At 56.1% G+C, this 25004-nt stretch overlaps 13 protein-coding genes across 13 annotated transcripts in view; 6 read left to right on the plus strand and 7 right to left on the minus strand.

The window, feature by feature from the left end:
• Positions 1-569, minus strand: part of VDAG_08357 (uncharacterized protein) — a gene marked incomplete at both ends in the record, with an annotated part of 1107 nt that extends 538 nt beyond the window's left edge. Inside the window, 2 exons of the mRNA XM_009660082.1 lie at positions 153-249; positions 325-569. Of these exons, the coding sequence (XP_009658377.1) occupies positions 153-249; positions 325-569 (342 nt within the window). The remainder of the gene's footprint in view (positions 1-152; positions 250-324) is intronic.
• Positions 570-1125: 556 nt separating this feature from the next.
• Positions 1126-2321, plus strand: VDAG_08358 (rRNA processing protein; the record flags this gene model as incomplete). Its single annotated transcript, XM_009660083.1, has 2 exons — positions 1126-1299; positions 1350-2321. 2 exons carry the CDS (start codon positions 1126-1128, stop codon positions 2073-2075), a joined length of 900 nt encoding a protein of 299 aa, XP_009658378.1. The 3' UTR covers positions 2076-2321.
• A 120-nt stretch (positions 2322-2441) lies between these two features.
• On the minus strand, positions 2442-4619 carry VDAG_08359 (ABC1 protein; the record flags this gene model as incomplete). The annotated part of the gene is made up of 1 exon (XM_009660084.1): positions 2442-4619. The coding sequence occupies one exon, from the start codon at positions 4617-4619 to the stop codon at positions 2442-2444; it is 2178 nt and encodes a 725-aa protein (XP_009658379.1).
• Positions 4620-4877: 258 nt separating this feature from the next.
• Positions 4878-6203, minus strand: VDAG_08360 (uncharacterized protein; the record flags this gene model as incomplete). The annotated part of the gene is made up of 1 exon (XM_009660085.1): positions 4878-6203. One exon carries the CDS (start codon positions 6201-6203, stop codon positions 4878-4880), a length of 1326 nt encoding a protein of 441 aa, XP_009658380.1.
• Positions 6204-6586: 383 nt separating this feature from the next.
• VDAG_08361 (serine/threonine-protein phosphatase) lies at positions 6587-8518 on the plus strand (the record flags this gene model as incomplete). Its single annotated transcript, XM_009660086.1, has 6 exons — positions 6587-6953; positions 7018-7534; positions 7587-7830; positions 7880-8241; positions 8301-8425; positions 8480-8518. The coding sequence occupies exons 1-6, from the start codon at positions 6804-6806 to the stop codon at positions 8516-8518; spliced, it is 1437 nt and encodes a 478-aa protein (XP_009658381.1). The 5' UTR covers positions 6587-6803.
• Positions 8519-8718: 200 nt separating this feature from the next.
• Positions 8719-9156, minus strand: VDAG_08362 (uncharacterized protein; the record flags this gene model as incomplete). Its single annotated transcript, XM_009660087.1, has 1 exon — positions 8719-9156. One exon carries the CDS (start codon positions 9154-9156, stop codon positions 8719-8721), a length of 438 nt encoding a protein of 145 aa, XP_009658382.1.
• A 290-nt stretch (positions 9157-9446) lies between these two features.
• VDAG_08363 (transcription elongation factor spt-4) lies at positions 9447-9848 on the plus strand (the record flags this gene model as incomplete). The annotated part of the gene is made up of 2 exons (XM_009660088.1): positions 9447-9527; positions 9591-9848. 2 exons carry the CDS (start codon positions 9447-9449, stop codon positions 9846-9848), a joined length of 339 nt encoding a protein of 112 aa, XP_009658383.1.
• Positions 9849-10139: 291 nt separating this feature from the next.
• Positions 10140-11156, minus strand: VDAG_08364 (zinc finger protein RTS2; the record flags this gene model as incomplete). Its single annotated transcript, XM_009660089.1, has 1 exon — positions 10140-11156. The coding sequence occupies one exon, from the start codon at positions 11154-11156 to the stop codon at positions 10140-10142; it is 1017 nt and encodes a 338-aa protein (XP_009658384.1).
• A 711-nt stretch (positions 11157-11867) lies between these two features.
• Positions 11868-12614, minus strand: VDAG_08365 (ERP3 protein; the record flags this gene model as incomplete). Its single annotated transcript, XM_009660090.1, has 3 exons — positions 11868-12158; positions 12217-12405; positions 12462-12614. 3 exons carry the CDS (start codon positions 12612-12614, stop codon positions 11868-11870), a joined length of 633 nt encoding a protein of 210 aa, XP_009658385.1.
• Positions 12615-13221: 607 nt separating this feature from the next.
• VDAG_08366 (alkaline phosphatase family protein) lies at positions 13222-15187 on the plus strand (the record flags this gene model as incomplete). The annotated part of the gene is made up of 3 exons (XM_009660091.1): positions 13222-13308; positions 13359-14932; positions 14992-15187. The coding sequence occupies 3 exons, from the start codon at positions 13222-13224 to the stop codon at positions 15185-15187; spliced, it is 1857 nt and encodes a 618-aa protein (XP_009658386.1).
• A 1643-nt stretch (positions 15188-16830) lies between these two features.
• On the minus strand, positions 16831-17649 carry VDAG_08367 (uncharacterized protein; the record flags this gene model as incomplete). The annotated part of the gene is made up of 1 exon (XM_009660092.1): positions 16831-17649. The coding sequence occupies one exon, from the start codon at positions 17647-17649 to the stop codon at positions 16831-16833; it is 819 nt and encodes a 272-aa protein (XP_009658387.1).
• A 1169-nt stretch (positions 17650-18818) lies between these two features.
• VDAG_08368 (trimethyllysine dioxygenase) lies at positions 18819-20667 on the plus strand (the record flags this gene model as incomplete). The annotated part of the gene is made up of 10 exons (XM_009660093.1): positions 18819-18865; positions 18918-19088; positions 19156-19177; positions 19262-19309; positions 19366-19426; positions 19490-19577; positions 19640-19748; positions 19799-20411; positions 20467-20538; positions 20588-20667. The coding sequence occupies 10 exons, from the start codon at positions 18819-18821 to the stop codon at positions 20665-20667; spliced, it is 1311 nt and encodes a 436-aa protein (XP_009658388.1).
• A 1829-nt stretch (positions 20668-22496) lies between these two features.
• On the plus strand, positions 22497-24489 carry VDAG_08369 (serine/threonine-protein phosphatase 2B catalytic subunit; the record flags this gene model as incomplete). Its single annotated transcript, XM_009660094.1, has 3 exons — positions 22497-22770; positions 22892-23651; positions 23820-24489. The coding sequence occupies exons 1-3, from the start codon at positions 22599-22601 to the stop codon at positions 24487-24489; spliced, it is 1602 nt and encodes a 533-aa protein (XP_009658389.1). The 5' UTR covers positions 22497-22598.
• Between the last annotated feature and the right edge of the window lie 515 nt (positions 24490-25004).

A 25004-nucleotide genomic window follows, 5' to 3' on the forward strand; every position in this document is an offset into this window, starting at 1 on the left:
TCGGGCCCGGTGGAGGAGCGTGCCGTTGAAGGTCGAGCACGACGAGGTATGGCGCGGGGCCGCGCGAGCGTCGTCGGAGGCTTCTCGGCCTGCGTGAGGTAGGCTGGTGTCGGGTTGGGGATGCCGCCTGAAGCGGCGCTCGGGGCGACGACCTTGTCGCGTTCCTCTGCTGGGCCGTTGTTGCTCTTGATCTTGCGCTTGCTTCCTTTCTCGCCCCGAGCCTTGGCTTTCTTGTTGAGCTTGCCTTTTCTGTTCATTGGACAGGTTAGTTTGTGCTTGACCTGCAGGAAGAGGAGGAGATAGTTGGGTGCATTGTCGACTTACGGCTCGGTAGGGGCGTTTGGCGGCGGTAACCTCGTCATCGCCGCGGGGCCTGTTGGGATCGATACGGGCTGGTTCGTCTGCATATTACCATGTGATGCTGTGGGCGCGGGGACGGAAGGACCAGAATGGAATTGTGATGTGCCGCCTGGGGTTGTGTCGAAGTAGAAGCTGGGCATCTGAGAAGGCTGCATGGCAAAGTTCCCGCCGCCAGGGGCAGCATTGCCACGGAAGGAGTTGTACTCCATTCTAGGTTGTTTGCGTGTGTATATCTGCAGGCTTTCACGTAGTTCTAGAGCGCCAGGGCCTGTATGTGCTGTTGTTCTCCGGGACGGTTCTGGCTTTGCAGGCGACAAGCAGCGTTTCGCACTGGTGGTCAATGTTCGTGGTTGCGAGGGTGTCCCTAGAACGACGTTAAAGGATCGGGGGTGCGTTGGCTTGGTGGACTGCGGACGCAGAGGTCCTGAGAGAATCCTGCTAGGATGGAAGTGCATGAGCTTTGCTGTGCAACTGAATGGAGTGTGCAGAGTCAAAACACGAGGAAATGGCTTCAACAGATGTCGCATCATGGCCAGTCGCCAGCAGAGGCACGACTCGAGGCCAGAGCCACACCCAGATCGGACCGTGTATGCATCAATCGATGTCTGCCCCGCAAACTTTACATAACTACATATCTTATCGCCCATGGCCCCCACTAAAAAGTTGGATGGGCCCCACCTCCACCTCTCACGCCCTGTTGCATCGTGAATGAAGATCCTCAACACCTTCAATCATTGAGCCTTCAGTCTCACTTTCCACACGACGATGCTCAAATCAACAGCAAGAAAGAGGAAGGCGCCTTCTGCGGGGCCCTCGGGTCTTCAGAGGCGTGTACGCGCGCGAAAGGAGGAGGTTGACTCCGAGATTGATGAGAGCTCCAACCCATCAGAAAATGAGGGCTCAGAACTCAGCTCAGATGAAGATAAGGATGACGACAAGGTACGAGGCCCGCGTCACTACGTGCGTTCACTGAACTGACATGATCGCAGCCCAAAGCCTCACGGTCTTCCAAATCCAACCTCAACATGGCTTCCATCTCATTCGGCGCCCTCGCGAAAGCCCAAGCATCTATGCCCAAGCGCAGCACGAAGGAGTCTGCAGAATCAGAAGAATCAGAAATCGACGACTCCGGGAGCGACTCTGGCAACGAAAGCAAGTACCGCAAGCGCGGCGGTCTCGCTAAGCGATCATCCAAACATGCACCCACTGAGATGTCCTCGAAACGCCCCGTCTCTCGCAAACGCGAGATTTTCCAGGTGCCCAAGGTTGAGGCCCGCGATCCCCGCTTCGACCCAGCTGTCAACTCTAGGGGGAGTAACTTTGACGAGGCCAAGGCCAAGAAGGCCTATGCTTTCCTCGATGAGTATCGTGACTCGGAGATGGCCGAACTCCGAATGGAGATTCGCAAGACAAAGGATGCGGCACAAAAGGAGCGACTACAGACCCTGCTCCAATCAATGCAGAATCGAAAGAAGGCGGCAAAGCGCAAGGACGACGAGAAGAGGATCCTTGAGGAGCACAGGCAGCGGGAGAAGGATCTTGTCCAGCAGGGCAAACAGCCGTTCTATCTGAAGAAGTCGGAGCAGAAGAAGAGGTTGCTGACGGAGCAGTTCAAGGGCATGAAGAAGAAACAGGTCAACAAGGTCATCGAGCGCAAGAGGAAGAAGGTGGCAGCCAAGGAGAAGATGGAACTGGACCAGCTGCAACGGCGATGAGGCATAGGTGGCCGGGTCAAATCAGCCAAGACACGAAATCTAGATTCACTTCACAAGCACACGTCGTTCGGCCGGTTCTAATTCTTCTCCAAGTTGAAGTTGCCATCCAAAAGAACCTTTTGCGGCTCGTGGGACAGTGCTTCATATACGCTGTGTTGATGAACGACAGGATCCACATATTCCGGAGGCTCTTATGTTCGATTGTCTTGTTGGTAGCAAGAAGTAAGCGCTCTTGTTGATTGTTTTCACTGTGTTCGAAGATGTGTGTGTATTCTATCTACCTGTGGCCCATTGTACACGTTTTAACCGGACGTCTCATCTACTGTTACAGGTTGTTACATGGTGGGATGATCCGCAGCTCCCCTATTACATGAAGCCGTTTTTCTTCAGGCTCTCCTCAAACATCCCCTTGCATCTAACCTTGCTCTCCATCTTGGCGCATAGCAAGAAAGCGCCGCTCAACTTTCGGTGAAGGCTGTATGTCTCCTCAGGTGGAGGTGCTAGGCGCTCCGCAAGCATGACCGGGATCAAAGCCTTGACGCGCTCAGTGATACTCTGGTCCTTGAAATCGTAAACCTCGGGCGCCGAGGCGAGGAACGGCTCCGCCAGCGTCAGCACGGATTTAATGTGTGCATCAACCATGACTCGGCTCTCGTGGCCCGTGAGGTATCCCAGGCTCTCCGAAAGGCTCTTTACCGTCTCGCGATCGGAGCGAGATGCAGCAGCCAGAAGCTGTACATACTGCTTGACAAACGTGTCGGGGTACTCGCGCGAGGCGCCAAAGTCGAGCAGCTCGAGCTTGTTGGTCTTGGCATTGTACAAAAAGTTGGTCCAGTTGGGATCGGTCTGCATGAAGCGGAACTCGGTGATTTCGCGAAGACACAGCTGTAGGATCTGGGTGCCAATCCAGTCCTTCTGGTCCTGGGTGAAGGACTTGATTCGGGTTACGCCAACACCGTCCATGAAGTCCATGGTCAAGACCTGCTTCCCCGACGCTTCCAGGTAGACAGTAGGCACTAGGAATGTGTCCTGGTCGTTAGCAAGAAGCTCCTTGTAGCGGATGGCGCATTGCGCCTCGCGCTCGTAGTCGCACTCCCAGCCCAGCTCCAAACGAGCATTGTCGATCGTCTTGTTCAAGTAGAGACCCTTGGGCAGCAGTTTGGTGGCCGTCAGCAGGATACTCAGGTTGTCGAGATCTGAGTTGATCGAATCGGCCACTCCAGGGAATTGGATCTTGACAGCAACGCGTCGGCTGCCTTCCTTCAAAATGGCTCGATGGACCTGACCAATGGACGCTGCGGCGATTGGCTTCTCCTCAAATTCCTCAAAGAGATCTCGCCATTGGGGTCCCAAGTTTGCGACCAAGACCTTGTCCCGCTGCCATGCGGGCATGTAGTCCGCCCGGTCTTGAACCCTCTGAAGGACCTCTTGCAAAGGTGCCGGGAGCATCTTGGAGTCCTGGAAGCTCATCATCTGCCCGAGCTTCAGTGCCGCGCCTCTCATCTTCGAGAGCTTGGAGACCAACCGCTCCATGTTTCCGGCACTCAGCAACACAGACCCTGTGCCGCTTCCACCAAAAGCCCGCCCGATGCCCTCCGTGATGGCGCCGCCCATGATTCCTGCTGCGAGGCCGCCATAGTTCCAGAGGCGACCCATCCGTGACGAGGGTACCTTGGATTCTCTCAGGACATGGACGGGTCGGGTTGCCTCAACATCCGTCTTTTGAGGCGCAGGGCTAGTTGCTTCGACTTTGTCGAGAGCAGCCTGGAGTGACTGGTTGGCATCCTGGCTGGCCGGGCCGCCAACTGGCTCTGCCTTGGTGCTGGGTAAAGTCTGAGGCGTTGGAGTGGGTGGAACGGGTTTCGCATGTGGCTTGGACGATACTGAATGAGAATGCTGCATGAATTCGGGCAACCCCGTGGGCTTTGGCTTTTCCCTCGCTCCGAGATCCCCCAGCAGGCCGGATCCTCGTTTGGTGTGGAAAATGTTGACGTCGATTCCGGGGGGTACATCCTCCGATTCGTCAGGACCCTTTGGTGCTGATGATGGCTTTTGAGACTCCAGAGCCTGCGCCAGGCCAGCGTCCGGGGTGCGCTGGCTTGATTCCAAGGGAGATGCATCAGACCATTGCGATACTGTAGGCTTAGTTTGCCTCAATTGCGAGAGCACGGAGCTCGAATCAGGGTGTAGACCTGCTGCGTGACTGAAGCCCGGAGATGGAGACGCTGTAGATTTGTGCGGTACATGCGTAGCTTGCTGTGCGACTTGCGCTGATGAGGCAGCATCATTGGCAACGATAGGTCCTGTCTCTGCGGGCGTTGCAGATGGTGCATCTTGGGTGGCTGTAGTTGGAGCCGCCGGTGTTGGCGCTTCCAGTGGTTCTGCTGAAGGACGGATCCTTCGACTCTTCAGTGAAGCGGCGATGCCGGATGTCCTGTTGAGAGACTCCAGCTGCCTACCTCGCAACGCGACATGCTTGGTTGCCACGGACCGTGAGGCATTCAGGACCGATGCCAGGTCGATGGCGAATCTAACAAACCTCATCTGAAAAGCGAGAGGAGATGCTGTTTTGCTGGCATCACACTCATATCCTCGTCAAATTAAGTCAAGAAGGTCTGTATGTTGTGGTGAGCTGGGACCAAGTTCACAGGTCGTCATCGAACCAAAGTTGAAGATTGCTTTACACAGTATATGCAACAATTGAGTAATTTACAGTTGAGGAGCAGATGAGGTGCGGAAAAAAAGGTATTACGCTCGAATTGATTCTGGGGTATCTTATTTATCTCATACATGTCATATCCTCTATTGTTTCCTTGAGACGCTCTTCAATAGAGAGCCACGAGCTCGCATGGGCGTTGACTTGGATCCGGAACCACCTGAGCTGCCAGGCCGGGGGCTTCCGATTTGGCTCCATAACCTCTGCGCTGCAGGCGTCAATCCTCCTGTGACGCGCGGGCTTGATGGAAACTTGGGCACAGGCGTCTTAGCTACTTTGCCAGACAGCCCGTTCTTCACAGCTTCTCGTTTCGATTGGGCCGCCCGCTCGACGAGACGGTGGTGGAGGCTCTCTCTCTTGCCCTGTTCTTGGAGCTTGAAAGGGTTCGGAGTGGCGTCTCCTGGTCCGAGATCAATGACCGGAAGCGCCACTGTCTCCGGCTCATCATCCTCGTCATCAACAAATGCATATCCGTTGACTCTTGGCGTCTCGCTACCCCCCGCCATGCTGGAGTTCTGGTCATTGGCCCTGGTCCGTCCAGCGATGGCATCTCTTACAGCAGACAGGGTCGGAGATGCGGGTCGCTTGATGGCAGCAGGCTCCGGTACCCTCGTGTTCGAATAATTGATCGACTTGGGCGCCATTCTGGACTCAGCTTGCGCTTTTTGCGCAGGGCTTTCGTACTCGTCATCTACCCCCTCCGGCTCGAACATTAGGCCATTTCGGGGATTCGCGTTCCAACTGTCCGGCCGGCCAGGCCTGTCGTCCTTATCCTTGATGGCCAGCCTGTCGCGCTTGAAGCCGTCATCAACTAGGCTTCTCGTCGTCGCGATCTTTGCTTCGACTTCGGCTTGCTTGATCATTTGCTTCGACGGCAACTTGTTCCCACGCCAGATCCAAGCATACTTCTCAGCCTTCTTCTGATTTTGCTTGTCCAAGAGCTTGTAGAAACTCTCGTTGTCCTCGCTAGTATATTTGGCCTGGAAGCTCGCCAGGCTCATGTTGGTATCTACCGCTGGCACAGGCACCTCCCTGGCAGTGGTCGAAGCCGACATTGGCGTGTCGGCGCCATATGCCGAGGGTGTCCGCCCATTGTTTGTATGGCTTGTCTTCCTTCGTGGTGTTTGGGAGGTGTGGCGTCCAGGAGTCATAACGCGCTGCAGCCTTTGACCTGCGTTGGATATCCAGGCCGCATCCTTGGATTCGAGAGCGTCCAGGTATTCTTGCTTCGTTTCCGTTTCGAGGAGACCAGGAAAGAAGTCACGTGCGATGATTTGGGACAAAGCATCGGTGTATGCATCTTCGTCAATGACCTTCTTCGGTCGCTTAATCTTCTTGGTCGGTGGTGGTGGCGGCATCAAATCGGTGTCGGCGCGCTTCCGCACCAGCGCCTGCGTTGGGGGAAGATCCATGGCTAAGGCGTTGAGGTCTGGGTTGGGCTGCACTGGTGGCTCAGGAAAAATATCGTACACGAGAGGCCTAGCCTTCCGGCTTCCGCCAGCGCAAGGGCAGATGGCTGGTGTATGTGATGGTGACGTTTCTCGGTTTGCGGAAGATGGGTTGGCTGGATATTAAGTTTCCGCAGGCAACAATGCCATCACGAGCAGGTGCGGAAGAGTCCCGCCACCTGCAGCACAGTGAGGGTAGGATGTGTGATAACGGACAAAGAGATAGGCAAATAGGCCATGTTCAACGACCCCTCCTAGCGTTAATGCAATCGAGGCAACCCGCGCGCGCGGGTTCCTCCCAGCTTCTATTGAAATGCCTTTGAGCATGATCCTTGCAAGTTTCCGTCGATCGTGAATCGCCTCCTGCTGAAGGGCGATTTTGTTTTCCCATTTCTACTCCGATCTAGCCCAAAACTCAAATTCTTAAAATCTCGGCAGTTCCCTCAGTTTCTCCGCAGCGCCGCGTTTCTTCCTCCCAGCAGCATTATTTCAGCACCCCTCGATTCTCCGAACCTTGCGCCGAGCTTGGCAGCCAAGTACCCCACGCGGCGCAACACCACAGACATGGCCACCCCAGAGGAGCAAGCAACGGCGTTGAAGAACCAGGGCAACAAGGCCTTCGCCGAACACGACTGGCCCACCGCCATCAGCTTCTACACCCAGGCGATCGACCTGAACGACAAGGAGCCCACATACTTTACCAACCGAGCGCAGGTGTGTTGCCCTGTCTGTCACCTCTTTCCTGCTCGCGTGACTGACGTTCTCTCTCCTTGCGCAGGCTCACATCAAGGCCGAGTCCTACGGTTATGCCATCGCCGACTGCGACAAGGCCATTGCCTTGAACCCCAAGCTTGTCAAGGCGTACTTCCGACGAGGCCTGGCCCACACCGCCATCATTCGGCCCAAGGAGGCTCTCAAGGACTTTAGGGAATGCATCAGGATCGACCCCAATAACAAGGATGCCAAGCTGAAGCTTGACGAGTGCAGGAAGATTGTGCGAAAGCTTGACTTCTTTGCCGCTATCGAGGTTGGCGACGAGCCCTCGGCTGCTGAGGGTCTGGATGTCGATTCCATGGTGGTCGATGCCGACTACGACGGTGTCAGGCTCGGCAACGAGATGACTCAAGAGTTCATTGATGATATGACGGAGAGGTTCAAGAATGGAAAGCTGATCCACAAGAAGTATGTCTACCAGATTCTGCTGGCCGTCAAGCAGCTTGTGTACGACGAGGCGACCATGGTGGAAATGACGATTCCTGATGATGTGAAACTCACTGTTTGCGGTGATACGCACGGTACGTAACGGGCTACGGCTCTCCTCGAGACATGGGACTAATGAGCGTACAGGTCAGTACTTCGATCTGATGGAGCTGTTCCGCCTGAACGGCAAGCCGGATGACAAGCACTACTACCTCTTCAACGGCGACTTCGTCGACCGAGGATCTTGGTCCACCGAGATCGCGCTGCTACTGTATGCCAACAAGTGGCTGCGACCCAAGGCCTTCTTTCTGAACCGCGGCAACCACGAGACCGACGACATGAACCGCGTGTACGGTTTCGAGGGCGAGTGCAAGGCAAAGTACAACGAGAGGTACGTCTCACATGCTTCGAATGAAGGACAGCAAGCTCACAAAACCCAGGATATTCAAGCTCTTCTCCGAGAGCTTCTCTGCCCTGCCCTTGGCGACCCTCATCGGCTCCAAGTACCTCGTTCTGCACGGCGGTCTGTTCTCCGACGACAAGGTCACCCTCGATGACATCCGTGCTCTCGACAGGCACAAGCAGCGCCAGCCTGGCCAGTCTGGTCTCATGATGGAGATGCTCTGGACCGATCCCCAGGAGGAGCCTGGTCGTGGTCCCAGCAAGCGCGGTGTCGGCATGCAGTTCGGCCCTGACATCACCAAGAAGTTCTGCGAGAACAACGGTCTCGAGGCTGTCATCCGCAGTCACGAAGTCCGCATGGATGGTTACGAGGTGCAGCACGATGGACGGTGCATCACAGGTAAGAAAACGGTGGCATTCGTGTTGTTTTATTGGTTTGACTGACCCTTTTCGCTCCAGTCTTTTCTGCGCCCAAGTACTGCGATTCGACCGAGAACCGGGGTGCTTATATCAACATCGGACCCGATTACAAGCTGCAGTTTGAGCAGTTTGATGCAGTCGCTCACCCGGACATTAAGCCGATGGTAAGTTCCTTCAGTGCTCGGCCCTCTCGAGAGACTCCGCTGACCAGTCTGCAGGCGTACGCCCAAAGCTCTCTTATGTCGTCTCTGATGTGAACAAGGCTCGACTTGGCGATGACGGTCATGTGTCGGAGTTGGGTTTCGGAGCATCGCCGCTGATTAGGAGCGCGCAAGGGGGGCGTATATTTTGCCGCCGTGGCCAGGTGGGATAGGCGGTCCATCCAAAAAAGGGAGTTCTGGCCGTTGTCTTATAGTCGAAACCAGAACCAACCTCAGAGGTTTGTTCATGAAATCTGTCATGACGTCCAAAGCTTGTCTTGTCCGTCTCCGCCGACCATGGCACCGAGCCAGTCAGAGCATTGTCGTATCCTGAGTATCGTATGAGCACCAGCATCTCGCGTCCCCGGCCATGCTGTCAAGGCAGCCGCGAAGGCGCCTAGATCTTGGCGGGGGACACGTAGCCAGCACTCGTTGCCCTGGACCTTAAGGATATCCATCGAGATTGCTGCGCCCGTGGCGCCCAGGAACTGCGTCAAAGCGGAGGTACAAAACGAGTGAAATTGCAGCGCGTCTGTTGATGTCGTCCCCGGCTCATCCCTGGCCACCTCCAAGTGGGCATAGGAGTATAAGGGAGCCTTGATCGAGCATGTCAAGAGTTCGTGCGACTTGTGATTTTGGTGGGCCTGCTGTGTGCTGGCCGGTGCAGTATCCTGGCCCTTGCTTTGAGTCGACATGGCGGCTCTGTGCAAATTTTCGGACCCCTGAAATATGAAGTGTGAGGTTTGTCGCGACTTGGTGATGGAAGTTTTAGCATTGAGCAGGTCTGGTCGGGTTTGTTGTACAGTGCGTGATGGCGGGGCAGCCGCCCTGTTAGATGCATCTCCCATCAAAGCTCGAGGACAAACAAACGCCCTGTTGGATTTCTTGACGATCCAGCTACCGAGACCTGACCAACACGGTATTGCGCCACGAACAACACCGCGCCCAAACTCAAGCGCCCTCTCCCGACAGACACACGACCGTCATGGCGAATAACTTTGTCGCTCCAAACCAGCAGCGCTTCCTCCGCGCTTGCATGGTGTGCTCCATCGTCATGACCACAGCAGTACGACCCGCCAGCCACCGCTCCACCCCTTTGACCGATGGCGAGCTGACCTGATTGCCACAGCGCTTCCGCGACGAAGGATGCCCAAACTGCGAGGAGGTCCTCCATCTCGCGGGCTCGCAGGAACAAATCGAGAGCTGCACGTCGCAGGTCTTTGAGGGCCTCATCACGCTTGCGGATCCGTCGAGGTCGTGGGTTGCAAAGTGGCAGCGCCTGGACGGCTACGTCAAGGGTGTCTACGCGACCAAGGTGTCGGGCCAGCTCCCGGACGAGGTTCGGATGCAGCTGGAGGAGGAGTATGGCCGGCGGTACATTCCGTAAGTCCTTGCGCCCCTGCTCTCACGACAGCCTCGCCGCCCAGGGTCACGTTCTAACAGCGAAACAGGAGAGATGGTACTGAGCAGGACGACGGAGCTTGATACGGCTTGGGACCAACACGTGTGACTTCTGCAACGGCGTTTGATGGGGGTGGGGGGCATATGAAAGAGTCGAGGCCCAGACTCTTCCGGAAATTCATAACTTCTTGCAATTGGTATCTACCGTGGCACCCGACCATGAACCCTGACCGTGACCGAAAGACTGATAACGCCGAATACTCGATGACAGACAGCACTAGTTGTTCGTTCTTTGCTTCTTCCACAAAGGCGGCCCTGACCCTGGCGTGTCCCTCGAGCGTTTCCTGTCCATCCTCTCCATGTCTTCCTTCATGATCCTCTCCGCCTCGCTCATCTTCTTCGGCTGTTGGAAGGCATTCTTCTTGGTGCTGCCGCCGCCTAACGCATTCTTTTTCGCTTGCGCAAAGACATTCTTGGTCTGCGGCTTGGCCGTCATCTTGAGCGACACGCCGCCGAGTGACGGCTTCGCGGCCGGTGCGTCCTTTGTCTCCGCACTCGGCTCCGGCTTTGTCTCTCGCGCCGGGGCAGGCGACGCTGACGACTCGTCCTGGGGCGGCGTCACCTCTGGCTTGGCTGTGGTCGTGGCGGGCGGCTTCGCACCGAAGGAGAGCGTAATCTTCTCGCCCTCCTGCCTCTTGAGCTGGCGGTCCTCTTGGTCCTCCTCGTCGTCGCTCTTGACGCCCGCCGCCTTCTGTGCCCTCTTGATCTGCTCGCGGATCATCATCTGTTCCACCTCCTCGTTGCCCCTGTCCTGCGCCTCCTTCCGCCTCAGCGCATCCTGCCTGCGCAGCGCTTCGGGCGAGTTGTCGATCCACGAGATGTGCAGCCCCTTGTCCGTCTCCTCCACGCGACAGATGCCCTCGCGGCCGAGGTGCTTGGCAAACTCGGTGAGGCTGGGCCACTTGGTCGCGTTCATGTGCACGTGCTCCTTGTTGGCAATGTACTCCTGGTAGAACCGGTTGATCTGGACCTGCTTCTCGCCGTGGCCCGTCCGCAGCAGCATGATGAAGTCGCGCAGGAACTGGCTGCTGTACTCGTTGATGAACTTTTTCGGGTCCTCGCCGACGACGAGCATCTGGCGCACGTGCGACTCGCTCTGCGAGTGCAGCTTGAAGCCGTTCTCGTCGCGGCACTGCTTCTCGCACACCTGGCAGAACCAGCGCAGGCGCTGGAGGCCCTTGCTCTTGAGCTTGTTCGACAGGTGCTTTGTCGAGCCGACCTCTGCTTTGCCCATGGTGGCGGTTTGGTGGGAATCGGATGGAGTGCTGAAGGCTGTGCTGATGCTGCGCCGGGACCAGCAATGTCGCTGGAGTGTGTAAGATGGGCAGTATTTATTTTAGGACTTCGCTCGTCAAAGCACGCTGCTCCAGCTGTGTCAATGTATACCAAGATTGTCGATGTGCAGGGCGCGCTTCAATGTCGCAATGGCAATTGTGATGCCCAGGCGTATCGAACATGAAGGACGCTAAAAGATCTTAGCAGCAAGCAACTCGGCGGGACGCTTCCGAATGTCTGGAGCCATAGGCGGGGGGGATGTTTAGTCAGCACACTTTCTCGAGCAGCCCTTGCCACGTATCGGGCTCCCTTAGTAGAGGCCCCCTGAGAGGCAAGGGATGCAAAATCGGACATCAAATCTGGTCAGTCTTGTAGACTTCAAGGTGGCCCGCTCATGTGACGGTTGGATCATCGTTGGGAATATGATTGTGAACTACGCTCATGTGCTCATATAGACCAGCCTCTGCAGCCCCTCGCCAATGGACGCGGCGCAGTCCGCCTGGTCTTCCAGACCACCTGTGATAAATCAAGTCATCAAAGTTGTTGCCCATCGAGTGCGGCACATCGCTTTTGAGCCCACGATACGTGTGAGCCTCCGCCGGCTCCTCCCTTTGCCAGCGCCACCATGATGAATCCAGAACATATGCCATGACAGGGCCAGTCCCGCCCTTTACACGTAGCCCTTGCGCGCACCCTGGAAGAAGAACCGGACAACGAAGACCTGCAGGCCGCCCATGAGAACAATGAGAGCGCACTGGACCATGCTGAAGTTGATGATCCTCGACTCGGTGCTCCTGACGGTGGCAAAGTTGCGGTTCTCGCGCGTGCGGAAGTACTTCTGGCCTCGGGAGATGGTCGACAGCTTGCTGGAGAGCTTGAAGACGGTCTCTTCAAGAACGGACGTCTGTTCGGGGGAGGTGCCCTGCTTCGACGGCAGCTCGGCGCGCTTCTCGTTCTCGACCTAGTGCGGCAAGTGTCAGTATGGTTCGTGTTCGTCGGTGCATAGAGTGTGCTCGTACGGCAATCTCAAAGTCGACGAATTTGTCGGCGAAGGTGCTCATCTCGTTGTTGAAGCAGAACTGGTACTCGCCAATGACGTTGGCGTTGAAGACAAAGTCGCCCTGGCGCTCCTTCTCGCCATCGAGGATGACCTTCTGGTTCGGGCCGGTGACAACGTAATCGACATCGAACGAACCACCGGATTGGACCTGGTCAGCACGGTCAGCAGGCTGTGGCCAGGAGGGGGAACGGCGTCGATGCTCACGGCGAAGTAGAAAGCAATCTTCTCGCCCGGATTCTGGGTCACAGTGTAGAAGCAAGCCTTCTCGTGGGCTCCGAGCTTGTAGGTGAGGGCAGTGGCCGCAACTTGGGAGACGAGGCAGGCGTAGAGCCCGCAGGCGAAAGCGGACAACCTCATGATGGGTGTGGTTGGGGCTGATCTGGCATGTGCCGGGCGTTGATCTCGTCGGCTGGTGCGAATTTGGGGGGCAAGCTGCAAGCTGTCGCCAAAAGCTCGAGTGACGAACCGGCCACGGTCGCGACTCGATTGAGAGGCACGTCCCGGATAATTAGTGCCCCGTTTGGCCGTTTGGGATGTAGGCCCTTGAACGTTCAGCCACAGATCATGGCTCCAGAGCCCCTGAGGTGTGGCTGGTGGAGTCAGATCACTTATCGCGTCAAGACACCGCGTCGGGACCCACCGGCGCGCGTCTTGGTGACTTCATCAGCACTGACGTCTTCGTCTTGCAGGGGCGCACAAGGTTACTGCGACAGCGCCTTGGTCCCCAGTTCGGGTGCTGCCTTTGCTTTGTGCCAGCTAGCTCTACCTACTACATGTCACGAAAGGCACCAAATGCTTCTCGACGCGCCAATGCCGGCCTTTTTCTCATCATTTCCGATACTTTCCAGTCATACTCTCTAATCCTGCCTCTACCCGTGATACCCGTCTGATCCCCCCTCATCACTTTGCTTTGTACCTTTCGCCCTTCGCCTGCTCCTGTGGGGCATCACAACCCTCACTCACAATGTCTCTCCACGAGAAGACAGCCAGGTACTCATCAATAGTCCTGAGGCTTCTTTCCTACAGCTTCTTTCGATGGGTTGCCGGACCTGTGCGTACTACAAGGCTCCCTACGAGGATGAAGGGCTGACCATGACACAGGCTGCCGTCCCCCTGACTATTCTCACATTATTTGCTGTTTACGTGCCTTCTTTCATAATATCGTACCTGAAAGGGCCAGACTATCAGGTCGTTGATGATCAAGTCGAGGTTATTGTCGAGGAGCCTGTCGTCGTCGAGGGCGAGGCTGGCCAGGATGACAAGGTCGTCCTCGAGGCTGAAATCGATGAGACCATCACACTGGAAGAGAAGCCCGCCAACCCCCTGAAGTCGTTTCTCACCGGGGCACCTATTCACCACAGCCCGATCCTGTCGCTCCTCACGTTCCTCATCAACGTGGCTCTGGCCACCATGGTGAGTGATGTCCTCTTCAGAGCACGGTACCAGTATCCCAGCAACGATCTTTCCTTCGTCAGACTCGGCTACGTCTCCCACAACGAGGCCAAGTTCCTCGTGAGAGAGCCCGACCAGACGAAACTACCTGTCACGCTCGAGATCCATGTCAAGGACGCCATCGCTCCCTTCGACAACCCTCTCTGGCTCACCGGCGGCGAGATCACTCTGCTCGACAACTCAACCGATTTCACCACCGTTCTGGACGTTCCTCTGAGGCACCCCCAGCAGCGCATCTACGAATGGAGGACTTCGAACAACCACTCCGGCGAATTCACGTCGCCTCCCAAGCCTGGACAGCTATCGTCCTACAATGATGGAAAGTTCACCTTCTTGTCGACGTCGTGCATCCTTCCACGGTTCCCTTACAACCCACTCGATCACCCTCTCTCCATCCCCGGTCTTCGCCATCTCGCAAAGCTCCTTCCCTCGCTGCAGGCTCAGCTGATGCTCTTCCTCGGAGACTTCATCTACATTGACGTTCCCAAGCGCCTGGGCATGACGGCCGAGGACTACAGGCAGAAGTACCGTCACGTCTACGCCTCCCCCGACTGGGCGCCCGTCGCCCAGAACCTCAGCTGGATTCACGTGCTGGACGACCACGAAATCGCCAACGACTGGTCGGCGAACACGACCGGCGTATACTCGGCCGCCGTGGACCCCTGGCACCACTACCACGCCAAGCCCAACCCGCCCGCCGCTCTCGTCGCAGGCAGCTCCCGCGCGCGGAGACTCGGCGCAACCTACTACGAGTTCACCCAGGGACCCGCCAGCTTCTTCCTCCTCGACACGCGGACGTACCGCTCCGACAACCACGAGCCCTTTGCGAGCGAAAACAAGACAATGCTCGGCGCCCAGCAGCTGGAGGACTTCCTCGCCTGGCTCCGCCGCCCGGAGCCCAAGGGCGTCCAGTGGAAGATCGTAGCCTCCTCGGTCCCTCTGACCAAGAACTGGCCCGTCAACACAAAGGACACGTGGGGCGGCTTCCTCTCCGAGAGGCGAAAGGTCCTCGAGGCCATGTGGGATGCCGGGGCGCGCGGCGTCGGCGTCGTCGTCGTGTCCGGCGACCGCCACGAGTTTGCCGCCACCAAGTTCCCGCCCCCCGAGGGCGGTCGCTGGCCCGAGACGGCTGCGCCGCACGAGTTCTCGTGCAGCCCGCTGAACCAGTTCTCCTCGCCCGTGCCGACGTACAGGCAGTATGACGACGAAGATGTTGCCATCAAGTAAGACGTCCCCCCCCCGAGCACAATCACGTGCGTGTTTGCTAACTTGACGTCAAAAGGTATATCCACTCTGGCAACGCCAAATTTGGCGCGCTCACTATTGAGAGCCACGAGGGCGGAACGCGCAGCAGCCTTACCTATCGCTTGTTCATCGACGGCAACGAGGTCTGGGATACTGTTGTCCTGACGCCGACGGTGCCCGAGGTCGAGAAGACGCCCGCGTCTTTCTGGAGAAGGATCATGGGAGGAGCCTAGGGTGGGCGTGACTTTTTTTTATCTCTTTTTATTTGGTCGCGTAATACACACAGTAAGTCTCAGTTTTGCAAAGCATTTGTGATGCTGTCGCAGCAACAGGTAGTTCCGGGGACGAATGGCCATGTGCAGAATTCCTCGGGGTATCAGTTGATGAAGAAGTTTTATCATGATTGTATGCTTAACAAAGGCCTTCGTGGGCCGCCTGAACCATCAACCCCAGTTCTCCCATTCGTTCGCCGGATACACCTCCTCCGACGTCTGAGTGGTGCTGAACGTGCGAGCATCTGAAGGCGGCGATGCCCTCTCCTCGCTCGATGCACTAAAACGGGAACCACAATCATCTGCCTCAACATGGACCGGCTTGTTTTCCGACGAATCTGGATCATGTCCCGTGTTGAAAAACACCGAAGCCCCGTGTCTGCACGCGCTGCCATGGTTGGGGTCACGACATATCAGCCAGGTAGGCTTATCCGACTTTCGACCTCCATGGGCAGAACCATCATCTAGCAGAGAATGCTCCATGAGGAAAGACAGGAGGGGAAACTGCAGCCTGAAGTTTTCCTCCGAGAGCACTGCATTGTTGACAGCAATGTTCTCATGCTTCGGCTCCTGCCGAAATGAAGGCAAGCGTCTTCGCGCATCAGCACGGCCGAGTTGCCCATCTTGATGAAAAGTACGGCCATGTCTCCAGCTCTGCCCAGAACTTGTTTCTCCCGCGGCCATTGCACGTTGCGGACTACGTGTTGGTGTTTGGTACGGTTGCACGCGCTGGATGTCGGGGAACGGGTGATAGGGGTCAACCTCGCGGTCTGGCCGATATCGGGTAGGAGAGGATGTCAAGTTACCGTAAGCTTGACGATGCCTTGAGCTTTCTTGTGCCGGAACCTGGCTGGGTAGATCAGGGATCGCCCTGTTTGGCGTGATCTGACCCATCATGGTATCACTCTCCGGGTATGGCGCCGTGTGGATCAAGGCGGCTTCCCTTTGTCTCTGGCTGGATTGCTGTGCAGTCGAGTTGGCGATACTCATCGGTGCCATGGTTGGATGAAGGCGGCTTCCAACCGAGGCTTGTTCGACGTCTACTTCAGGCGGTAGGGGCCCCTTGAAGTAGAGCAATGTGCGACCGATGGCAAAGAGGAAGACGAGTATACCGAGCGTCGCAGTGAGTCCTGTTATGACGTCGCGCGGCACAGGCTCTTTGAAACCGTTCGAATATGTCAAAACGACGGTGACAGAGGCCACGACCACGAAGAAGAAGAGAGTTGGAAGTGCCTTGTCGGTAAGGTCGCGGACTGATCTGTGAAATGGCGGCATGTCGAGAAGTGCTGTGACAGAAGGGGGAGATAAAGTCTTCGCGTGCCACTCCGTGACGCTCAAGATGGCGAAGAGCCTTGATGTGAGGTTGATCTATTTGACCTCGCGATCCTTTGTGATCTTTCAAGTAGTTCCAGGTAGAACCCTCGGCGGCAGGGACCTTGCTGCGTATTCAAGGCCATTCCTGAAGCTTCTGAGAAGCCTTTTAGTAATAACCACTGGTTCCTTCGGCTAGTACCTATCGACAATCGCGTGCCTTGAGAGAGATTTTTTTGGGATATGAGACGGAAAAGAAGTCCAATATGCTGCTGGTAGCCAAGATCCCAGCTTCAAGGACTGTCATGCTGACCCCTGTGTGACTTTGGTCGTTCGTACTTGCCCACATCTCGCTTATTCCACACACTCAAAGGCACCACCGAGACAGGCTTCAAGACGGGCGTGTCCGGCAGCTCGGCGCGTCCTTCAGGTGCGGGTATGAAGGGGAACCCATTGGGCAGCAATTCGCCTGGTACTTCGGGGTAGTTCCAGGGGTGGGCCGCGAGTTCGGCCAGGCAGGTTTTGCTGTCGATCTCAGCCACCGAGGTGTAAGACGTTGACTTTGATGACATGAAGTGTGAATCGGGCTTTGGTGGGGGCGTCGGCCCTCGGCGTGAGTAGCGGCCTCGTTTTCTGACACAGCAACAGTAGAATAAAATGGCCGCCGCGAAGACAGCTGCTGCTCCCATAGACGCGCAGGCGATGACTACAACGGTCTTGGAGCTTCCAGAGTTCTCGGGTGGCTCTTCCCCCAAATTACTTGGATCCCAGGTAGGCTCTCCAGCAGGAGGTGTTGTCAATGTACTGCTGCTTTCAACAGCAGGCTCTGAAGACGGTGGGTCGCTTTGTTCTGTGCTCGTGCCCTCCGCAGATGGGGTCGCCGACACAGAGCCAGACGACGCCAGCGTTGAAATCGGTTTCTGAACAGGAAACGTCACCGAAACGGCCGAGTCTTCCAGAAATCCAGATGGCTTGGGCATCAGAGTGGTATATGCAATCTGATCAGGATCCAACTGGCAAGTCGAGCCCCGTTCATCCGGCCCACTGACACAGACGAACTCATGAGGGCAGCACTTGTCATCGCACGTTGGCAAGCTCTGGTGCAGAGCCATGGTCATCACGGTGGCGTCCGGGTAGACTCTCCAGTTCTGCAGGTCAATGTTGCAGGAGAGAGGTGCTATGGCGGTACAGTCGCTCCCTCTAGGGCAGCAGATGCCGGTTGTGTTCGCCGCTGTGACAAGGCAGGTTGAGTCGCTGTCGCAACACATGTCGCCTTCAAGTCCATTCCCACATGGCTTGTAAGTGTCGAACGGACATTGTGGAACAGCCTGCTCGCGCGATTTGAGGTGTTTGATGTCGATTCGAAATGCTAAAACACCATGCAGCGTAATCCAGAAGAGCAGACAGACGCTGCTTGAGAGTGTTGAAGACGGCATGGTGCTCTGGCCATGGGGTATCGAGAAGAAAAAGCGAGTGCAAGCATAACAGGGGATGCAGCATGTCAGAGACAGGAACACAAAATCAAGCATACTCATCGATGGCAGGGCAGTCCTCTTGAGCATTTGATCAAGCAGCCCTGGTGAGCCTTCAGCCGGTCCTGCTCCATCAGACGTCCAACTCAGGCCAGCAGCCTGGTCAGGAAACAAGTCTGTCGAGGGCTATGGTTGGTCCCGACACTCTGGATCAAACCTCTATTGAGCTGCATCATGGTGTCGCGATCTTGGGCGGCTAGAAGCCACTATCCATTGGGTCAGTAAGCGGTCGCGTAGAATCGACCACGATGCGGCTTGCAAAGCCGATGCAACATGCACGACCAGCGTGTCACGGCGTCTAATTGTCTGGCTTTTGGCGAGACGACGCCGTCTTGGCAGGGACGCGATGAACGGCCAACCGATCTGCCTGCGAGTCTGCCTTGACTGTTGCAAGCGAGGTGCATGAAGACATGACGAGCTTTGAGACGAGCCGTGCCCTTCGAACTCGACGCTGTGAAGAGCAACAAGAGGCTAGGGGCACGATGGAGGTTAATAGAAACAAGAAAAGGGCGTTGCCGAGGCCTAATGGCCGCTAACAGCCGGCCGGGGCGATGCGGACCCGCAAGCTGGTCATGGTCGAAAGGCCCCCGGATCAGGATCAGAGCCAAAAGCCCAAGCCCAGTAGGTAGTCCGATGATCCGATCGGGCCATTCCATTGCGGGGAGAGCTGTTATCAAGCGGCTTGGTGGCGCCCGTCTTCTTTCTCTCTTTTGCTTCATCGTGACGGATAACCTCGGGATCTTGCCTTCATGCTCGTCATGCTTCCCTCAATCAGAACAGCCAAGACACTCGCGGGGTAAGTTGAGACAGTCTAGCACGATCGCTGCATTGACTGACAAGAAGTGCAGAGCCGTTGTGCGTCCCTTGACACTGCGCAGCGCAGCTCGACCTGCATACATTGCCAGGCTCTCGTCAACGACAGCTCACCCAACAGACGCTACCCATTACGACGTCCAGCTGCGTCCCGACGGTCTTCGCGTTCGAAACCTGCAAGGCGAACATGTGAAGAGAGAGACCTTGTAGGTCGCAGGCCGCTCTCCCCTGTTACACCCGATGCAGGCCGTCTGCTGACCTGATTCTTCCTAGGCCGCATTTTTGGCTGAGGTATGTTTGACCATTTCAGGGGATGAATGATGGCGTGGTGTAACCTTCGGTTCTGACATTTGGACGCAGAGACAATTGTCGCTGTGAGAAATGCGTCAACCAACAAACGATGCAACGCAACTTTGAGACTTTTGCGGTCAGTTTCACCGCATGCCAATTGGTTTGGGCGTGCTAATTCATACCCATATTCAGATCAGCGAAACAATCCGGCCTGACAAGGTGACGCCTGGAGCCGAAGGCCTCAGCATCAAGTGTGAGAATTAATACAAACTGACCATGCATTTGTCGGATCGTTTCCAGGACTGATGGTTTGCAGGGAGAGGAGACGGGCACCAGAGCTTTTACCCCTGGAAGTTCATCAAGCACTACTTGAAGAACGATCATCGTAGCTCTGAGGATGTCGAGTGAGTTGTTTGCCTCGTCAGGTCTCCAGTGTCACTTTGCTCCAATTGCTGACAGCCTAAAGACAGCGCCTCTGGGGCGCCGATATAGACATCGACCGTCCTGTCGTCAGTTACCAGGAACTCATGACGCCCAATAACGAGTCCGGCATCGCCAGGTTGACCAATCTCATCGTGAGTTTTGCGTGCAAGTCACGTCAAGGCAGCATGTTGACCCCCGACAGCGCGAGAACGGCTTCGTGTTCGTCAGCGGCACGCCGTTTGACACCCCCGATGCGACGCAAGAAGCGCTCGAGAAGATTGCCTTCATCCGGGAGACTCACTATGGCGGGTTTTATGACTTCATCCCCGACATGGCCCACGCCGACACAGCCTATACCAACCTCGCCCTGCCCGCCCACACGGACACGACGTACTTCAGCGACCCCGCTGGCCTCCAAGCCTTCCACATGCTGTCTCATGAGGCACCCCCAGGCGCTCTGAAGGGTGAGCTCGGCGGAAAATCGCTGTTGGTGGACGGTTTCTACGCCGCCAGCATTCTTCTCGAAGAGGACCCTCAGGCGTATGAGATCTTGTCCAAGGTGAAGCTGCCATGGCACGCCAGCGGTAACGAGGGCATCACCATCGCACCCAACAAGCGGTACCCCGTGCTAGAGCTGGACGAGACGACCGGCAAGCTTGCCCGCGTAAGGTGGAACAACGATGACCGCGGAGTCGTGCCTTTCGGCGAGGGCTACTCGCCGGCGGAATGGTATGCTGCGGCACGCAAATGGGATGCCATTCTCCGGAGACCTGAGGTTGAGTACTGGGTGCAGCTGAAGCCTGGCCATTTGCTGAGTGCGTGGGACCAATTTCCCTTCCGAAGTGATCAGAGCTGACGAGAAGATTGCAGTCTTTGACAACTGGCGGGTCATGCACGGAAGAAGCGCGTTCGAGGGTCGGAGGCGCATGTGCGGTGCATATAGTGAGTTCCCGTCCTGATGTGATGTCACATTAACTGATCTGGTCTGTAGTCAACCGAGATGACTTCATCTCGAGGTGGAGAAACACCAACTTTCCTCGTGAGGATGTCTTGAGCCAAGTCGTCGGGTAGATGTTGTCCACTGTAAAAACGCCGGCGTAGGTGCATTGGGAGGGGCAGGACATTCTGCTTCGGAGCAGATGCGTTTCCAAGCTACCTTACCTTGTGTAGATAGCCAGATTCTAACTGACATGAATGGAAGCTGAATCTAGGAAGAATTTAGAAGCTGAACATGCTCATGTTTCCGAGAGGCCTGCGCCATGAGTAGGCGCACTTGCGAGGAGATGGGTGGATGGTGATGCAAGACGAAGGAAGAACAGGCCGCTCCTCTCACACCCTCAGCCACAGCAGAGCCTCGTCGACGACAACCAGCCAGGCCAGCCACAGCATCCCCAATACAATGTGCAGGTATCACCTACCTGGGTAGGTAGACATGGCATATTATGGGTATTTGGGCTTTTTAACAAATTGAAGTCAGTTGGATTTGAAGCAGCTTGTGCCAGGGTTTGGCCAGCAACTCGAGACACGACACAACATGGAGTTTGGGTCGCAGGACGCTGTGTGAAATGCCGTCTGCCGCATTTGTATGTGCCCCCGATTCTGGCATCAGTAGCAAGACAGAGTCAGCTGCTTGTGTTATTTCTACAAATTCTTGGAGGATGAGAGAAGACCTCATATTTACTTGTGGCAGGCAGTTAGACTAGGCGGACCCTAACCCCCTGTCGATCATTAGGGCCATTGGATTGTATACGAGAAAGATACACAGGTCAATGACACGATATGCTTGTCTGGGTAATTGTCAGGGGCAATAATGAGATGGATCTGACCATGATTTTCATGTTGGTAGAAGAGAGGGGATCTGCACAAATGGTGGTCGTAGAAAGAGACCTGAGAAGCGTGGAATTTCACATGTTGCTCACAGGCTTCAAAGCCTTGCGGGAGATCGCGATCCCCGAGGCTCGTTACTGGCAGCTAGCCCATTATGGAGCCACAATGCAATGACATGATCAACATAATCGACATCGGCTGCGTTTTCAGTTCAAAATGCTCTCTCAGTCAAGTAGTGGTGGGACATTTGAGTCGGGCCTCAAGAGAGAGAATAATTCATCTGCAGGCAGATGGCTATGGATACTAGATCAAGCGCCCATGACGAAATGGGGGTTGCACAAGCCCAAGCCACAGTCGTCGGAGCAGGTACGCACGTACCCTCGTACCTTCGTACCGTTACCCACCAGACTCACCTTGTTTCTCCTGACCCTGGACCCTCTCTCTTGCCCCCCTTTGGCTTCGTGCGTGCCCCCTTCCTCTTGCCTCCCCCCTCCCCTTCCTGCCCCTCTTTTTGCTCCTGCCACTGGTCTCGCCTCGCCTCGCCTCCTCGTGCTCTTCTGCTACCCCAGCCCCGCCAGCTCCAAGCCCACCATCGTCAGCAGCAGCGAGGAACATTACTAGGTGAATACCTAGGCAAGTTAGGTAGGCGGCACTTCACACAGCCAGCACAGCCAGCACAGATAGTGCTTGCTGACCTTGCCTTCTCGCCTTTTGGTGGTCCCCTGGTCCGCGCTCCAGCCCAAGTTACTCGCCCAAGTTAGGTACTCGCCCCAAGTTACTCGCCCCCCTCCTGTGGCGGCCTCTTGAACCCGACCTGGAACTCGAACCCGTCACCTCGAGCCTCCTCTCCATCGCAGCCCTATCACACCTACACCTACACCTACACCTACACCTACCTTACGCCTGCACCTCCCTGCCTTGGTTCGCCCGCCGCTCTCAATTTCGCCGCTCGTGCCCAACCACGCGACCTTCAAATCCCGTCCCTCTCTCCTTCGCTTGATGCCATTGCGAACTTGATTCACCTTGCCTAGACCCACGTCGACTCGACTTTGGACTCGGCGCTGGTATTCCCTCTGGACTGCCGCTCACCGCGCCCCTCCTGTTCGCCAGCTTCGCGAGGAGCCTTCTGCACCCGACCAGGCAAACCCCTCCTCCGCCACCCCAAGCCGCCCGCCATGGACACAGACAATCCCGGCACGCCTACCGGCGCCGATGCCTCTCGCAACCAGCAGGTCGATAATGCCATCCGAGCCATTCGCGAGAAGAAGCCCCTGCCCGAGATCGACTTCACCATTCACACCATGGAAGATGGCACCCAGGTGAACACCATGGAGCGTGTCTGCAAGGGTAAGCACGACTGGATTGATGCTCTGTCCCTGTTCTGCTCCTCCTTCTCCCCGCCTTCCTTGCCCCTCTTGTATTATCATGATCACACTTGCGCGACCGACTCTCTAACTCTTCCCAATAGATGTGCAGGCCCCCGCCATGCAGAAGCCCACCAACGAGCAGTTCTTCCACGACGAAACCCACAGCAAGCCCGACATTAACTTCCTCAAGCAGCACTTCTATCGCGAGGGTCGCTTGACCGAAGAGCAGGCTCTATGGATCCTCAAGAAGGGCACAGAGGTTCTTCGCGCCGAGCCCAACCTGCTCGAGATGGATGCGCCCATTACCGTCTGCGGTGACGTCCACGGCCAGTACTACGACCTCATGAAGCTCTTTGAAGTCGGCGGCGACCCCTCCGAGACCCGCTACCTCTTCCTCGGCGACTACGTCGACAGGGGCTACTTCAGCATCGAGTGTGTCCTGTACCTCTGGTGCCTCAAGATCCACTATCCCAACTCGCTGTGGCTGCTGCGCGGTAATCACGAGTGTCGCCACCTGACAGACTACTTCACCTTCAAGCTCGAGTGCAAGCACAAGTACTCCGAGGCCGTCTACGAGGCCTGCATGGAGTCGTTCTGCTCCCTGCCCCTGGCCGCTGTCATGAACAAGCAGTTCCTCTGCATCCACGGTGGTCTGAGCCCCGAGCTGCACACGCTCGATGACCTGCGAACCGTAGGTCCCAGCCCCCCCTCCCCTGGCTCGTTGAAGCGAGTGTCGGTCTCTCAGTCCTCAAATACTAACATGTCGCAGATTGACCGTTTCCGTGAACCTCCTACACAAGGCCTCATGTGCGACATTCTGTGGGCTGATCCGCTCGAAGACTTGTGGACAGGAGAAGACGAGTGATACTTCCTGCACAATAACGTCCGAGGCTGCTCCTACTTCTTCTCCTACCCCGCCGCGTGCGCGTTCCTCGAGAAGAACAACTTGCTATCCGTCATTCGTGCGCACGAGGCCCAGGATGCAGGCTACCGCATGTACCGCAAGACACGCACCACTGGTTTCCCCAGTGTCATGACCATCTTCTCGGCGCCCAACTACCTGGACGTTTACAACAACAAGGCTGCCGTTCTCAAGTACGAGAACAATGTTATGAACATTCGCCAGTTCAACTGCACACCTCACCCCTACTGGCTCCCCAACTTTATGGATGTCTTCACTTGGTCGCTGCCCTTCGTCGGTGAGAAGATCACCGATATGCTCATTGCGATTCTCAGCACGTGCTCCGAGGAGGAGCTCAAAGAAGACGCCACGCCATCATCCACCTCGCCGGGCCCCGTCTCGCCTCCCCTGTCCTCGGCCGCCGCCGTCAACATGGACCCCGACTCGATCGAGTTCAAGAGGCGCGCGATCAAGAACAAGATTCTGGCCATTGGGCGTCTGTCGCGCGTCTTCCAGGTTCTGCGCGAGGAGTCTGAACGTGTCACGGAGCTCAAGACGGTCTCTGGCGGACGTCTGCCTGCCGGCACGCTCATGCTGGGTGCCGAAGGCATCAAGAACGCTATTAGCACGTTCGAGGACGCGAGGAAGGTCGATATCCAGAACGAGAGGCTGCCGCCGACCCACGATGAGGTCGCCAGGCATCAGGAGGAAGAGAGGCGGCAGAATCTCGAGAAGGCTGCCGAGGATGCAGCCAACGACAAGAAGCTGCAGCAGCTTAGCAGGAGGCTCAGCACGTGAGTGATCATGTTGTCTCTGGTGTCTTGATGCGTCGCTAACTGTGGCCCTAGTGATCGCAAGCGATGAAAAGAATACGTAACATCTGCGGGGCCGGATGCACACCGAGGGGTCGTGAACGAAGGGCAGACGGAGGACTACAACGTGGGGACCATGGCACCAGGTATGACTGCGTATCAGAAGGTGGGCTTATCGTTCTGCATGCAGAGACGGTGGTCTCTACGGCGCACGGCATGCTTCCGATGTTGGCTTGGAACCAGGAGTGATGAGTTATTAAAACTACATAAACATGTATGCCCATTCTTCTATGGACGTATTGCTACACACATACCTAGAGATATACATCTATATATATATATCTATATATATATATATATAATATCTATATATATGTATGTATATATATGTATATATAATATATATATATATATATATATAGTGGTTTTGTAATATATATATATATATATATATATATATGTCTATATAAATAGATATTATAAAAGTACAGATATAAAGAG

This window comes from Verticillium dahliae, genomic scaffold (genome assembly GCF_000150675.1).
Source record: "Verticillium dahliae VdLs.17 supercont1.20 genomic scaffold, whole genome shotgun sequence".
Classification (NCBI taxonomy): Eukaryota; Fungi; Ascomycota; class Sordariomycetes; order Glomerellales; family Plectosphaerellaceae; genus Verticillium; species Verticillium dahliae.